Here is a 15,561-nt window from a genome sequence, read left to right as displayed (position 1 = left end):
AGTAATCAAAACTCTATGGTACTGGCATGAAGCAGATATATAAATCAATGGAATAGGATAGAGACCTCAGAAATAAACCCATACATTTATGGTCATTTAATCTATGACAAAGGAGGCAAAAATTTTCAATGGAGAAAACACAATTTCTTCAATAAGTGGTTCTGGGAAAACTGGACAGCTACCTGTAAAAGAATGAAATTAGAACACTTCCTAACACCATACACAAAACTAAACTCAAAATGGATTAAAGACCTAAATGTGAGACAATCACTATAAAATTCTTACAAGAAAACAGGCAGAATATTCTTTGACATAAATCACAGCAAGATTCTTTTTGACCCATTTCCCACAGTAATGAAAATATAAACAAATAAGACCTAATTAAACTTAAAAGCTTTGTACAGCAAAGGAAACCACAAAGAAGATGAAAAGACAACCCTCAGAATGGGAGTAATATTTGTAAATGAAGTAATTGGCAAAGGATTAATCTCCAAAATATACAACAACCTCATGCAGCTTCATATCAAAAAAACAAAACAAAACAACACAACAACAGCAGCAAGTAACCCAATCAAAAATGGGTGGAAGACCTAAACAGATATTTCTCCAAATAAAACATACACATGGCCACAAAACACAGGAAAACATGCTCAACATTTCTCGTTACTAGAGAAATGCAGAGCAAAATGTATGGCCATACACTTGTCTGAATGGCCATCTTCAAAAAATCTACAAACAATACACGTTGGTGAGGGTGTGGAATAAAGGGAATTCTCTTGCACTGTTGGTGAGAATGTAAATTGATACAACTACTATGGATACAACTATTATGGAGAACATTGTGGAGGTTCCTTTAAAAACTAAAAATACTGTCTGAGCCAGCAATCGTACTAAGGAACATATATCCTGAGCAAACCATAATTCAAAAAGGAATGTACAGAATTCAAAAATAGCAAGCAATTGATTAGAAATGAAGGGGATATCTGAGTTCAGTGTGGAGAAAAGCAAAGCCTCTCTAGGAGAAATTTTGAATATTAATATGAGTTTAAAATAATAGTATATAACTTCCTTGAATATGGAGGAATAAAGAATTTATAAAAACTAAAAACTCTAGGGGAGACAAACTCCCCACACTGCACCTGATGAATTGATTCAGAATCTTGCTCACTTTTTGGGGGGAATTTCTGGATCGTCCTGTGGTTTGGTGTGTGGATAAATAAGAACATAAATGACAGAGTAAGATCAGTTCATTCTGCATTATTGGTAGTGTGTCTAGGAACCTTGGTATATAAGGTTATATATATGGTATATAAACTAAACTAATTGAGTATTTAAAAATACATAAAACTGAAAGAACAAGTTGCCCAAAATGTACAATAGGCAGAAGGAAATGTCTTTTTTTCTTACAGTGAGAAACTTAAGAGCTCTTAATAATCAGATTGTTCAATCTGACTTTATTCTGAATCTCTCATTACTGCATCTTACTGTAATTATAATGTGTTCCTGTGAACTATAGGAAAAATCACTGAGTTGTGTCCATCTTACAGTGCTGAGAATATGTTAAGATCATCAGTATGGATTTACATTGTTTAATGAGAATCCAGAAATACATACATGCCTGTATGCTAAGTCACCTCAGTTGTGTCCAGCTGTCTGCAACGCCATGGACTGTAGCCCACCAGGCTCCTCTATCCATGGGATTCTCCAGGGAAAAATACTGCAGTGGGTTTTCTTGCCCTCCTCCAGGGAATCTTCCTGACCTAGGGATCAGACTCACGTCTCTTACATCTCCTGCATTGGCAGGAGGGTTCTTTACCACTAGGTCCACATTGGGAAGCCCTAGAAATACATAACTGAGTAAAATATTCTGAGGAAGAAGTTTTGCCTTCTAATAGCTTAAGTTAAATCTTGGAAGAAAAGTATATGCAGAATTATCATTTTTTATAGTTTTTACTTTTATATGTAATTAATGTCTTTGAAAGTGAAAGTCACTCAGTCACATCTGACTCTTTGTGATCCCATGGACTACACAGTCCATGGAATTCTCCAGGCCAGAATACTGGAGTGGGTAGCCTTTCCCTTCTCCAGGGGATCTTCTCCACCCAGGAATTGAACCCAGGTATCCCACATTGCAGGTGGATTCTTTACCAGCTGAGCCACAAGGGAAGCCCAAGAATACTGGAGTAGGTACCCTTTCCCTTCTCCAGCAGATCTTCCCAATCCAGGAATCAAACTGGGGTCTCCTGCATTGCAGGTGAAATTTTTACCAGTTGAGTTATCAGGAGAGCCCCATGTGTTTGAGAGTGGATACATCTTCCTCACTTTTGAGTTTATGAGGACTTTCTGGATTCCTTGGTTGCAGTGATTTTCTGTACTCTGGTTTTACAGTCTGAGATGCAAGTGTGGGACAAGGCAAAGCTTTAAGATAGAATCCACGCTTTGCTACTTCTTGACTGTTTGATCCTCTGAGCCCCCATTTATTTATCTGTGAAATGAAGGATACAACAGATCTGGTCTTGTCTAGGTATTCAATGACATATCATCGAATAGAATTTGAGTGGTGGATTCTTTGATCAAACAAAACATTTTATTTGAGGAAGTAAAATGTTCTTTAAATGTTCAGTAATGCAAGAATAAATCAAATAAACTAGAGATCAAGGATAGCAACTGTAGATTTAGAAAGTGTTCATTTAGGATCAGTTTTTAAGTGAGCTTTTATTGAGCATATGTTTTAAAATTTCAATTCAAAAACTCTTTATTGACTTCTCATTATGCATTTGAAATATGTACACTCTGTGAGGGCAAGAGACAGTGCATACAGTATGTGTGCTATGTGTTCAGAGAAGGCAATGGCACCCCACTCCAGGACTCTTGCTTGGAGAATCCCATGGACGGAGGAGCCTGGTGGGCTGCAATCCATGGGGTCGCGAAGAGTGATACACGACGGAGCGACTTCACTTTCACTTTTCACTTTCATGCATTGGAGGAGGAAATGGCAACCCACTCCAGTGTTCTTGCCTGGAGAATCCCAGGGACAGGGGAGCCTGGTGGGCTGCCGTCTATGGGGTCACACAGAGTCGGACACGACTGAAGTGACTTAGCATAGCATAGCATAGCATAGCATATGTGTTCTGCCCATAAGAATCTTACAGTAGAAAGCTTCTCTCAGTAAAACATTCAGAATCCAAAGTAGAAGGCATAGTTGATAACATAAAAAATATGTATAATTGTTATTCAATTCAGTTCAGTCACTCAGTTGTGTCCAACTCTTTGAGACCCCATGGACTGCAGCACATCAGGCTTCTCTGTTCATCAACAACTCCTGGAGCTTGCTCAAACTCACGTCCATTGAGTTGGTGATGCCATCCAACCATCTCTTCCTCTGTTGTCCCCCTCTCCTCCTACCTAGTCTTTCCTAGGATCAGGGTCTTTTCCAGTTTGTCAGCTCTTTGCATCAGGTGGCCAAAATATTGGAACTTCAGCTTCAGCATCAGTCCTTCCAATGAATATTCAAGGCAGATTTCCTTTTCGATTGACTGGTTGGATCTCCTTGTAGTCCAAGGGACTCTCAAGAGTCTTCTCCAACACCACAGTTCAAAAGCATCAGTTCTTCGGCACTCAGCTTTCTTTACAGTCCAACTCTCACATCCATATATGACTACTGGAAAAAACATAGCTTTGACTAGACAGACTTAATAAAATTTATTAAGAGGTTAAATAGCTAAAATGTGGCTTCGAGTTTTTATAGCCACATTTAGTTACAAAAGCTTAACTTCAGCTCCTAATTCCTTTCCCCCTAAAAAAAGGAGAAAAACAAAAAAGTTTATAATATAAAAAAGTAATTTTGTTTTGATATTTTGGGAAATTAGCATATTTGTGAATGAAAAAATAATATTCTGATTACTTTTAGTCATTCAAGATACTTCTCATGGGTATTTTATAAAAATTTATTAATTTAGATTATAGAAGAAAAATTTTGGTAATTATTTTTTTTTAATTTTATTTTATTTTTAAACTTTACATAATTGTATTAGTTTTGCCAAATATCAAAATGAATCCATCACAGGATACATGTGCTCCCCATCCTGAACCCTCCTCCCTCCTCCCTCCCCATACCATCCCTCTGGGTCATCCCAGTGCACTAGCCCCAAGCATCCAGTATCGAGCATTGAACCTGGACTGGCATCTCGTTTCATACATGATATTTTACATGTTTCAATGCCATTCTCCCAAATCTTCCCACCCTCTCCCTCTCCCACAGAGTCCATAAGACTGTTCCATACATTAGTGTCTCTTTTGCTGTCTCGTACACAGGGTTATTGTTATCATCTTTCTAAATTCCATATATATGCGTTAGTATACTGTATTGGTGTTTTTCCTTCTGGCTTACTTCACTCTGTATAATAGGCTCCAATTTCATCCACCTCATTAGAACTGATTCAAATGTTTTCTTTTTAATGGCTGAGTAATACTCCATTGTGTATATGTACCACTGCTTTCTTATCCATTCATCTGCTGATGGACATCTAGGTTGCTTCCATGTCCTGGCTATTATAAACAGTGCTGCGATGAACAATGGGGTACATGTGTCTCTTTCCCTTCTGGTTTCCTCAGTGTGTATGCCCAGCAGTGGGATTGCTGGATCATAAGGCAGTTCTATTTCCAGTTTTTTAAGGAATCTCCACACTGTTCTCCATAGTGGCTGTACTAGTTTGCATTCCCACCAACAGTGTAAGAGAGTTCCCTTTTCTCCACACCCTCTCCAGCATTTATTATTTGTAGACTTTTGGATCGCAGCCATTCTGACTGGTGTGAAATGGTACCTCATAGTGGTCTTGATTTGCATTTCTCTGATAATGAGTGATGTTGAGCATCTTTTCATGTGTTTGTTAGCCATCTGTATGTCTTCTTTGGAGAAATGTCTATTTAGTTCTTTGGCCCATTTTTTGATTGGGTCATTTATTTTTCTGGAGTTGAGCTGTAGGAATTGCTTATATATTTTTGAGATTAGTTGTTTGTCTGTTGCTTCATTTGCTATTATTTTCTCCCATTCTGAAGGCTGTCTTTTCACCTTGCTGATAGTTTCCTTTGTTGTGCAGAAGCTTTTAAGTTTAATTAGGTCCCATTTGTTTATTTTTGCTTTTATTTCCAATATTTTGGGAGGTGGGTCATAGAGGATCCTGCTGTGATGTATGTCAGAGAGTGTTTTGCCTATGTTCTCCTCTAGGAGTTTATAGTTTCTGGTCTTATGTTTAGATATTTAATCCATTTTGAGTTTATTTTTGCGTATGGTGTTAGAAAGTGTTCTAGTTTCATTCTTTTACAAGTGGTTGACCAGTTTTCCCAGCACCACTTGTTAAAGAGATTGTCTTTAATCCATTGTATATTCTTGCCTCCTTTGTCAAAGATAAGGTGTCCATATGTGCGTGGATTTATCTCTGGGCTTTCTATTTTGTTCCATTGATCTATATTTCTGTCTTTGTGCCAGTACCATACTGTCTTGATAACTGTGGCTTTGTAGTAGAGCCTGAAGTCAGGTAGGTTGATTCCTCCAGTTCCATTCTTCTTTCTCAAGATCGCTTTGGCTATTCGAGGTTTTAAAAATTTTGGTAATTATTTATCTATCATCATTTACATACTAAGTGGATCCTAAAGAAAATCAGTCAAACTCCTTTAGAGGAATAATTTCTATGTGATAAGAAGTATTATATTTTAAACATAAAAAGTATGAATAGTTTATGAAAATAATTTTGGTGAAACTATTCTTTATTTAAAGCAAGGTTTTAGCAAAAAGCATATTTCAAGGATAAGCTATTTAATTGAAGACAATTGTTAAATTGTTTTTATGTATCATTTATGCTCACAGTGAAAAAGAACATAAAAAGCAGTACAGGAAAGAAAAAACTTACATAAATTCAGAAATGATGAGCTGTAGTTTTAAAATAATGTCATCAATATATTTTTTTAGTTAAAACCCAACACAAATAGTACATGATAATTTAATTTTTCATTCTACTCTTCATCAAAGAATATATTCATTTGAATTATTTATTATAATTAGTATATCCCTAAACATTATTTGTATTAATAGTATATATATTTATATCTGTGCGTGCTCAGTCATCTCCAACTCTTTGCCACCCATAGCCCACCAGACTTCTCTGTCCATGGAATTTCCCAAGCAAGAATACTGGAGTAGGTTGCTATTTCCTGCACCAGGGGATCTACCCGACCCAGGGAACAAACCCACATCTTTGTCTCTTGCATTGACAGATTCTTTACTGCTGTGTCACCTGGGAAGCCCATAGTATGTATTTAAACAACTTATACGGAGAAGGCAATGGCAACCCACTCCAGGACTCTTGCCTGGAAAATCCCATGGATGGAGGAGCCTGGTGGGCTGCAGTCCATGGGGTCACTAGGAGTCGGACACGACTGAGCGACTTCACTTTCACTTTTCACTTTCACTCATTGGAGAAGGAAACGGCAACCCACTCCAGTGTTCTTGCCTGGAGAATCCCAGGAACGGGGGAGCCTGGTGGGCTGTCATCTATGCGGTTGCACAGAGTTGGACACGACTGAAGCGACTTAGCAGCAGCAGCAGGAAACAACTTATATATTATGATCTATAAAAATCTTTAAGATAGTTTTAAAAAGTGAGATAATATTCTTTTTCAACTGATGGAATCTTTAAACACTATATAAGTGTGCAAAAATAAAATGGATACTTTCAAGAGTACATGAAAATATAGTTGAACTGAGATGAGTATTTGCATAAACCACTTAAGAAAACTTGAAGACATTTTGCATTAGTAATTAAATCATCCCAACATATTATTTTCATGTATGTAAAGAATAACTGAGGTCAAAATTCTGCATTATGGAAATAAAAGTTAAAAAATTACTTTTGTTTTTATTCAAACCTGTTGTAAACTTCTGCAGAAAGGAGTAAGAGAATTTTCTCTCTCCAAAAAAAGCTATCTTGTCTTGTTTCTTGTTTTAACTGTTTAGACAACAAAAGTTGAATCTCAGATGAGGAACTTTGGGGATTTCATTATATTTACAGATTTATATGAGGAGATTAAGAGCAGGTGAAATTTGGAATGATCAGTTCTATCCTAGACAAGCTTTGTGATTGTTCTTGGCTATCTGATGTTTTCCGAGTTTGTGATAACCTGAACAGTTCGATGTTAGATGGATGATACAGCAGTTCTACACCAAGGGAGTCCTTATCTGTATATTGAATGACCCATGGAGGAAAAACCCATGGAGAGATCCGGGGTTTAAGAGAGTGAAGAGAGTATGGTTAAATTTTCATCTCACTTTAGAGCTTTGCTAAACCTAATTAGTATGTAAATATTAATATGTAATTTACCTTGCTCTGAGAGTTGTAAATATTCAGTAGCCTCTGCTTCTCTTGACAGCCAAAGGGAGGAACTGACAATCCATTTTCTGAACAAACAAAATATATTTTGTTCAACTGCTTTTAATAAAACTCGATTCCCTTCTTAGAGAATACAGATCAGATTTTTCTCTCTAGTAATATCATTTCCATACTTGTAAAAATAATGTTTAAAAAGTTCGATTTTCCTTTCATTTGTCAGTTAAAATGTCACTGTTTTTAGTGTATCTCAATACATTATTGCCATGTATTTACTGTAACCTTTACATTTATAGCCAGATAACAAAATGGCCTTTATAAAACACAGTTATATTTAAATCAATCAGAAACATTACATTAGTGAGAGAAACCAGCGTTTTTATAGAACTTGCCCTTGTTGCCATGTCAAAGGAGAATTCATGGTTGTTTATAATTTTCAGAAGAATTGCATTATGGTTTCTAAATCAGCATGAATATAACTATGAAAGACTTAAATGTTTGCCATTTGTCCTTGGAGAACTTTTAGTGGTTTGTAATCTAGACCTACTTTCACCTAATTTTTGAGTTTGAATTTTCAATAAATTATAGAGAAAGAACCCATCCCACACCTTAGTTTGTGGTTCTGTTATTCTATTGTACGGACACATTGGGGGAAAGAAAGTCTTTCATTAACTAACTTCGTAATTTGAGGGGCTCTATTATAGAGTACACAGTCTTTGTATTTCAAGTGGTGGTTTGCTTTCAAGCCCTACCTTGTGTATTCAGAAACCCTATGTTTGGTAATACGTCAGTAAATTATGGACAATTTAACATATATATCCTCTCATTTAAGAAAGGCAAGTCAAATTACAGACACAGGCTTTGCCTCCCCTGAATCCTTACCTTTCCCTCTCTTTAAATGAGCCCCAACTTATGGAGTTCTTTCAATTTCACACAGTAATCTTTATGTTCACACAATGTTAATAAGCCTCATAATAAGGGTCATTGTACCAAAACCTTTAGAGTCAGAACTCAAAAGCAGACTGACTTCTTATATATGAACTTTGTAAACTGGCTTTAACAGGTTTTCTTCCATGTCGCTCCCCTATAATTTGCAAAGTCCTCTATAAAAGGCCTCCCCTCTGCTTTACCTTTAGCCCAATGTTGTAACAGCTGCTCACCATCATTGTGCTCTTGTTGCTTCTCTCCTCCACAAATTGTTCTGCTGTGAAATTCAGTTATTAGAAAAGAGTCTTAGCACAGAAAACAAACATATTAATAAGAGAAACATGGGTAAAATCAATTGTGAATTGATCATCCTGTGATTCAAGAAATGAGTGTCCCCGTGGCAGAAGTAGAGAGGCACTCAAAGTGCCTCACAATCTCCATGAAATATGACAGGAGGAGGAGTGCTGGCAATCCAAGCCAGAAGGAGTTTTACTTGAATTACTCAGAGCATTCAAGTAGAATGCAGAGCTACCTTTTTTTTAATGTGTGTAGTTATGGAGTGGGTAGTGGGAGATACGCTTCAAGTATTTAATCCAAGTAATATCAACTTTTTCCTTAATTTGATATGCTCTGATTCTTTGATAACACTATTGTTATTCATTTTTAATCTAAAAAGATGAATAGTCTGACCTCCAGGCTTCTGAAGAAATGAAAAATTTTATTTGGAATTAAAATTGTGTGATTTAAATTCTGTCGCTTTTCTTGTTTGTATAAAGACAAACACCTGAATATAAGCATTACCAGTCCCTCACAGCGAGGTAGTCAAACTTGTGATTTTAAAACAATGGCAAAGGAATTCCCTGGTAGTCCAGAGGTTAAGACTGCATGCTTCTCCTGCAGGGGGTATGGGAATTAAGATCCTCTTGCCATGGAGTGCAGCCAAAAATAAATAAATAAAACAATGGTAAGCAGCTGCATCTTTACATCATAGAATATGGAGAGCATATTACATACCAAAGTTGTCTGTAGCAGTAAAAGCATCTATGGCAAACTCTCCTATATTCTTGTGTAGTATACTCTGTATATAGATTATATGTATAAATGTTTGTAAATATCACTATGACTGTAGCCCACCAGGCTCCTCTGTCCATGGTGTTCTCTAGGCAACAATGGAATAGAGAGGGTAGCATCCCCTTAGCCAGGGGTCTTTCCCACCAGGGATCAAATCTGTGTCTCCTGCAATGCAGGCAGATTCTTTACCATCAGAGCCACCTGGTAAGTCCAATCTACACTTATTTTCAACTAATTTTTTATACTTTTGTTTCTATAAAACTTAATAAAAGTGTTTTGATTTAGAAGTTGAGAAGAAAAACTCAGCCCTAAGACTTGGTTGAACCTCAGTCAGTGGTGGAATCAGATCCAGAGCCATGGGACTTCTTTCATGCATCTAAAGCCTGTATCACTAAGTGTCTTATTACAAATGTTATTACAACCTGGCTAGTTCCTGTACTAGTCTCTCATAAGTCTCCATGCTACAAACACAAACTACTCTGTGACATTACTGATTGTCCAAGGGCCCATACGTTTTTGTTACAACCCCTGAAAACTAAACTCACTTTTATAAAGCATTAATCTCTGCAGGTCTAGCTTACTTTGATTTTGAATGTGTTAGTTGCTCAGTCATGTCCAACTCTTTCCAGTTTCATGGACTGTAGCCCGCCAGATCTGTCATGGAATTCTCCAGGCAGAATACAGGAGTGGGTCACCATTCCCTTCTCCAGGGTAACTTCCTCACCCAGGGATCGAACTTGGGTCTCCTGCATTGCAGGCAGATTATTTTTCAATTGAGCCACTGGGGAAGTGCCACTTTGATTTTAAATTTGCTATATTTTTAGCTTATTAAATGATAAAATATGATAAATTTTTAACATTTAAATTCCTTCTTATGCAGATCTTGAGCAGAAGCATTCTCTCTTAAACTCAATGGGATTCCAAGTTCTAAGCATTTCAGCTGCCTCTTAGCTTGAGTCCTTCTCCCTTTCCATTATCTCCATGACCAGTTTCATCTCCCACTAACCATTCCTCTACTGCAAATGAATACTTTTTCTTGGGCTGGTATTTCTCTGAATCCAGCTCACCAGCCAACTGTGTTTGGGTTTCCTAAAAAAACCTGTCGGAAGAAATTGAATTCAAGGCTGACTTTCCGATTTATCCTTGTAGCTTCTAATCAGTTGGATTCCCCTGCTAATCCGGTTTTTCTCAGTTGGCCTCCTTTAACTTTGATACCGTGTGTTTTCATCCAAGGTTTTCACAAGGCTGTGTGCTCTCTAAAGCAAGTGCAGTTTTCTTACCCAGTAGAGAAAATGAGAAATAAAATTTTCATTATGGAAAATGTATTCTTTTGAATGATTTTGAAACATCTATACTGGATTAATATCTGTCTGGTTGATATCTGAACCATATTTTGCCATTAACATTTATCCGGTATATATGATAATATTGGAGAAAAGAAGGTAGGACAAAAAGTATCAAATTCTCTAAGTATATTCATTCAACATAAAATGAAAAATGTTATCTAGTGAATATACATTATAATGTAATTATCAGAAACAGGTTAATATACTATATTGGGATTTTATTCAGTTTGTCTCATCTTCAGTCATTGTTCATGTTAATCAATAGTCTTACAGATAGGTGCCTGATTACTTATGATTTAATCTTTTATAATTGATTATATTTTCTATTATGAATTGATCATTTGACTTTGAGGTTTTCCCAGTGGCATAACAGGAAAGAATCCACCTGCAATGCAGGAGACACAGGAGATGCAGGTACAAGCCCTGAGTTGGGAGGAGAAAATAGCAACCCACTCCTGTATTCTTACTAGGAAAATCCCATGGAAAAATCCCATGAACAAAGGAGGCTGGCAGTCTACAGTCCATGGGGTCACAAAGAGTCAGACACGACTGAGCGACTGAGCACATTTGACTTTAGATTATTATGTAAACCAGATATAACTTCCTTTTGATTGGTCATCAAGGCATTTCCATGTCTACTTTTTAATTTTTACTCTGTTTAGCAAAAGCTTTTTACTCTGTTTAGCAAAAGCAGTGAGGATAGAGGCAACTATGGAATTGTATTAGTTCCACCAAAGGTATTTGTAAAGATGTAAAATTTTGAAATCTACAAATGTATTTAAAACCTTCTAGCAAATTAAAAGGACTGTCATGACCCACAGAATATTTCTAATAAAATTGTATATGCCTGTACTTTTTCGGATTCTTTCTTCTCCTTTGTGTTGTGTTGTATCCAGGGCTGGTATGGTAAATACTCAAGAAGAAATTCAGAGAGAAATATGAGAGTTGACAGGCTTCAAGCTAGCATTAAAATAACTTGATTTGATTTGAGATTATCAAGCAAATGATCCACTTTTACAACCATCGGCTGAGTGACACTTCTTTGACATGACTCAAAAACCTTATACTGGAGATCAGACTTCTAAATATTGAATTTCATATCTCCACTAAATTCTATAGCACTCATCTATTTATTGATTGATTGATATTGAATATTTTATTGTGTTTTATGTATAAGAGGTTGGAGCAAGTCAGTCTGAGGTTCAAAGAGAGTATTAGTTTCAATGATTTATTCACAAGTAATATTTACAATGCAGGACTATGAATGATGCAGCATCCCTCTGTTCTGCGGATTTCTGGTATAACATGAGGTGTGCTGGGAGTGGGTGTATTATCATTTGAAACATCCTAACATGAAAGTACAAGATATAGATCATTAAATACACATCTTAGCTTTCATTAGAGTAGACAAAATATTTGAGATGCATTCAGTAAAGATGTTTTATTTAAATCCTTTTAATTCTTGAATATTGAAAAAATGAAAGAAAAATATTTCATTTTCTACTTTGTGAATGTAAGTATCATGAAAGGAACTATTAATTTTCTTCTTTGAAAGTTATTGCATCTGGGTAAAAAGTTAAAATAGAGATGAAGAAGACAATTACCCACAAATAATTTGCCACTTATGTATAGCTCTTATGCTTTTCAGATATTTCATGGAAAGATTAATTCAGTGATACTGTTCCACTCAACTTTATAATTGTTTGATTTGTTTTACTTATTAAAATGTATTAATCATAGGCATATGTTTTTTTTTTTTTCTTTTAGCAATGGTTGTTTTGAGCAACCTGGAACCAAATACAACTTATGAAATCAGGGTTGCAGCTGTAAATGGAAAAGGACAAGGAGACTATAGTAAAATAGAAATTTTCCAAACACTACCAGTCCGTAAGTAATCTGTGTTTTTCTCTCTGTTGTCATTCTCTTCCTTGCAAACTTAAATGGGATACTAAAATACAGGGAGACATTTCAACACTTTGAGAAAGTGAATTATATCTTTGTTGGAGTGGTTGCTGAAGATGGTGGCATCTCAGACTTACAAAAAATAACTCTGTTTGAAGAAAGGGGAAAAAAGTGCACTGCAAAATATAGAGTAAATTTGTTCCCATCAGGAAAGTGCCTTACTTTTTCAGTCTGATTAATTAGATTGTAGTGCTCAGACTATATTCAAAGAGAGAGTAGAAAAGTATCTGTGCAACAAATTTAATGTTCTATTTTGCTGAAGCATGACCATTGCCTGTATTCCATGGATTACATAGACCCTAAGTGTGAGAAAAAGGTACCACTAAATTAATTCATTGCAATGGTGACTGCAGAAGAATAACTGCTGAAGCCCCCTTCTCATTACTATCCTGTTTTGAAATGTTAAAATGCATTTACATAAAGTTAGATAAATTTAAAATAGTATAGATTTCCTTTATGTTGAATAAACTGTTAAAAAATATGAGAAAATTGAGTGTGATAGAGCAAACACCATTATATAATCTATGCACTAGTTCAGTTCAGTTGCTCTGTTGTGTCGGACTCTTTGCGACCCTTTGGACTGCTGTACGTCAGGCTTCCATGTCCATCACCAACTCCCAAGCTTTCTCAAGCTCATGTCCATTGAGGCGATGATGCCATCCAACCATCTCATCCTTTGTCATCCTTGTCTCCTCCTGCCTTCAATCTTTCCCAGCATCAAGATCTTTATCAATGAATCAGTTCTTCGCATCAGGTGGCCAAAATGTTGGCGTTTCAGCTTCAGCATCAGTCCTTCCAATGAATATTCAGGATTGATTTTCTTTAGGATGGACTGCTTGGATCTCCTTGCAGTCCAAGGGACTCTCAAAAGTCTTTTTCAACACCACAGTTCAAAAGCATCAATTCTTCTCACATCCATACATGACTACTGGAAAAAGCATAGCTTTGACAAGATGGACCTTTGCTGGCAAAGTAATGTCTCTGCTTTTTAAAATTCTATCTAGGTTGGTCATAGCTTTTCTTCCAAGGAACAAGTGTCTTTTAATTTTATGGCTGCAGTCACCATCTTCAGTGATTTTGGAACCCCCAAAATAAGGTCTCTCACTGTTTTCATTGTTTCCCCATGACGTGTTGGGACCAGATGCCATGATCTTAGTTTTCTGAAAGTTGAGCTTTAAGCCAACTTTTATACTCTCCTTTTTTCACTTTCATCCAGAGGCTCTTTAGTTCTTCTTCATTTTCTGCCATGAGGGTGGTGTCATCTGCATATTTGAGGTTATTATTATTTCTCCTGGCAATCTTGATTCAAGTTTGTGCTTCATCCAGTCCAGCATTTCTCATGATGTACCCTGCATATAAGTTAAATAATCAGGGTGACAATATACAGTCTAGACATAATCCTTTCTCAATTTAGAACAAGTCTGTTGTTCCATGTCCAGTACTAACTCTTGCTTCTTGACCTGTATACAGATTTCAAAGGAGGCAGGTTAGGTGGTCTGGTATGCCCATCTCTTTTAGAATTTTCCACAGCTTGTTGTGATCCACATGGTCCACAGACTTGGTGTAGTAAATAAAGCATAAGTAGATGTTTTTGTGGAAGTCTGTCACTTTTTTGATGATCCAACGGATGTTGGCAATTTGATCTCTGGTTCCTCTGCCTTTTCTAAATCCAGCTTGAACATCTGGAATTTCCTGGTCCACATACTGTTGAAGCCTGGCTTGGAGAATTTTGAGCATTACTTTGCTAGTGTGTGAGATGAGTGCAATTGTGCGATAGTTTGAACATTCTTTGGCTTTGCCTTTCTTTGGGATTGGAATGAAAACTGACCTTTTCCATTCCTGTGGCCACTGCTGAGTTTTCCAAAATTGCTGGCATATCAAGTGCAGCACTTTTACAGCATCATCTTTTAGGATTTGAAATGGTTCAACTGGAATTCCATCACCTCCACTAGCTTTGTTCGAATTCATGTTTCCTAAGGCCCACTTGACTTCACATTCCAGGATGTCTGGCTCTAAGTGAGTGATCACACCATCATGGTTATCTGTGTCATGAAGATCTTTTTTATATAGTCCTTTTGTGTATTTTTGCTCCCTCTTCTTAATATCTTCTGCTTCTGTTATGTCTATACCATTTCTGTCCTTTATTATGCCCATCTTTGCATGAAAAGTTCACTTCATATCTCTAATTTTCTTGAAGAGATTTCTGTCTTTCCCATCCTATCGTTTTCCTCTATTTCTTGCATTGATCACTGGAGAAGGCTTTCTTATCTCTCCTTGCTGTTCTTTGGAACTCTGCATTCAAATGGGTATATCTTTTATTTTCTCCTTTGCCTTTTGCTTGTCTTGTTTTCTCAGTTATTTGTAAGATCGCCACAGACGAGCATTTTGCCTTTTTGCATTTATTTTTCTTGGGGATGGTCTTGATCCTTGCCCCCTGTACAATGTCACAAACCTCTGTTCATAGTTCTTCAAGCACTCTATCTGTTAGATCTAATCCCTTGTATCTATTTGTCACTTCTACTGTATGATCGTAAGGGATTTGATTTAGGTCATACCTGAATGGTCCATCCAGTCAAGGCTATGGTTTTTCCAGTAATCATGTATGGATGTGAGAGTTGGACTGTGAAGAAAGCTGAGTGCCGAAGAATTGATGCTTTTGAACTGTGGTGTTGGAGAAGACTCTTGAGAGTACCGTGGTCTGCAAGGAGATCCAACCAGTCCATTCTGAAGGAGATCAGCCCTGGGATTTCTTTGGAAGGAATGATGCTAAAGCTGAAACTCCAGTACTTTGGCCACCTCATGCAAAGAGTTGACTCATTGGAAAAGCCTCTGATGCTGGGAGGGATAGGGGGCAGGAGGAGAAGGGGACGACAG

General features: G+C 36.8%; 1 protein-coding gene across 2 annotated transcripts in view; it reads left to right on the top strand.

Moving 5' to 3' along the window:
* The window catches only part of NCAM2 (neural cell adhesion molecule 2), a 564,637-nt gene that overhangs the window by 480,859 nt on the left and 68,217 nt on the right, over positions 1 to 15,561 (top strand). For both annotated transcript variants that reach the window (XM_002684635.7, XM_024993808.2), the window contains exon 13: positions 12,493 to 12,612. In XM_002684635.7, coding sequence (XP_002684681.3) covers positions 12,493 to 12,612 — 120 coding nt within the window. The remainder of the gene's footprint in view (positions 1 to 12,492; positions 12,613 to 15,561) is intronic.

The sequence above is a fragment of the Bos taurus genome, chromosome 1 (genome assembly GCF_002263795.3).
Source record: "Bos taurus isolate L1 Dominette 01449 registration number 42190680 breed Hereford chromosome 1, ARS-UCD2.0, whole genome shotgun sequence".
In the NCBI taxonomy this organism is placed as follows: Eukaryota; Metazoa; Chordata; class Mammalia; order Artiodactyla; family Bovidae; genus Bos; species Bos taurus.
This window is presented reverse-complemented; position numbering and strand designations above follow the sequence as displayed.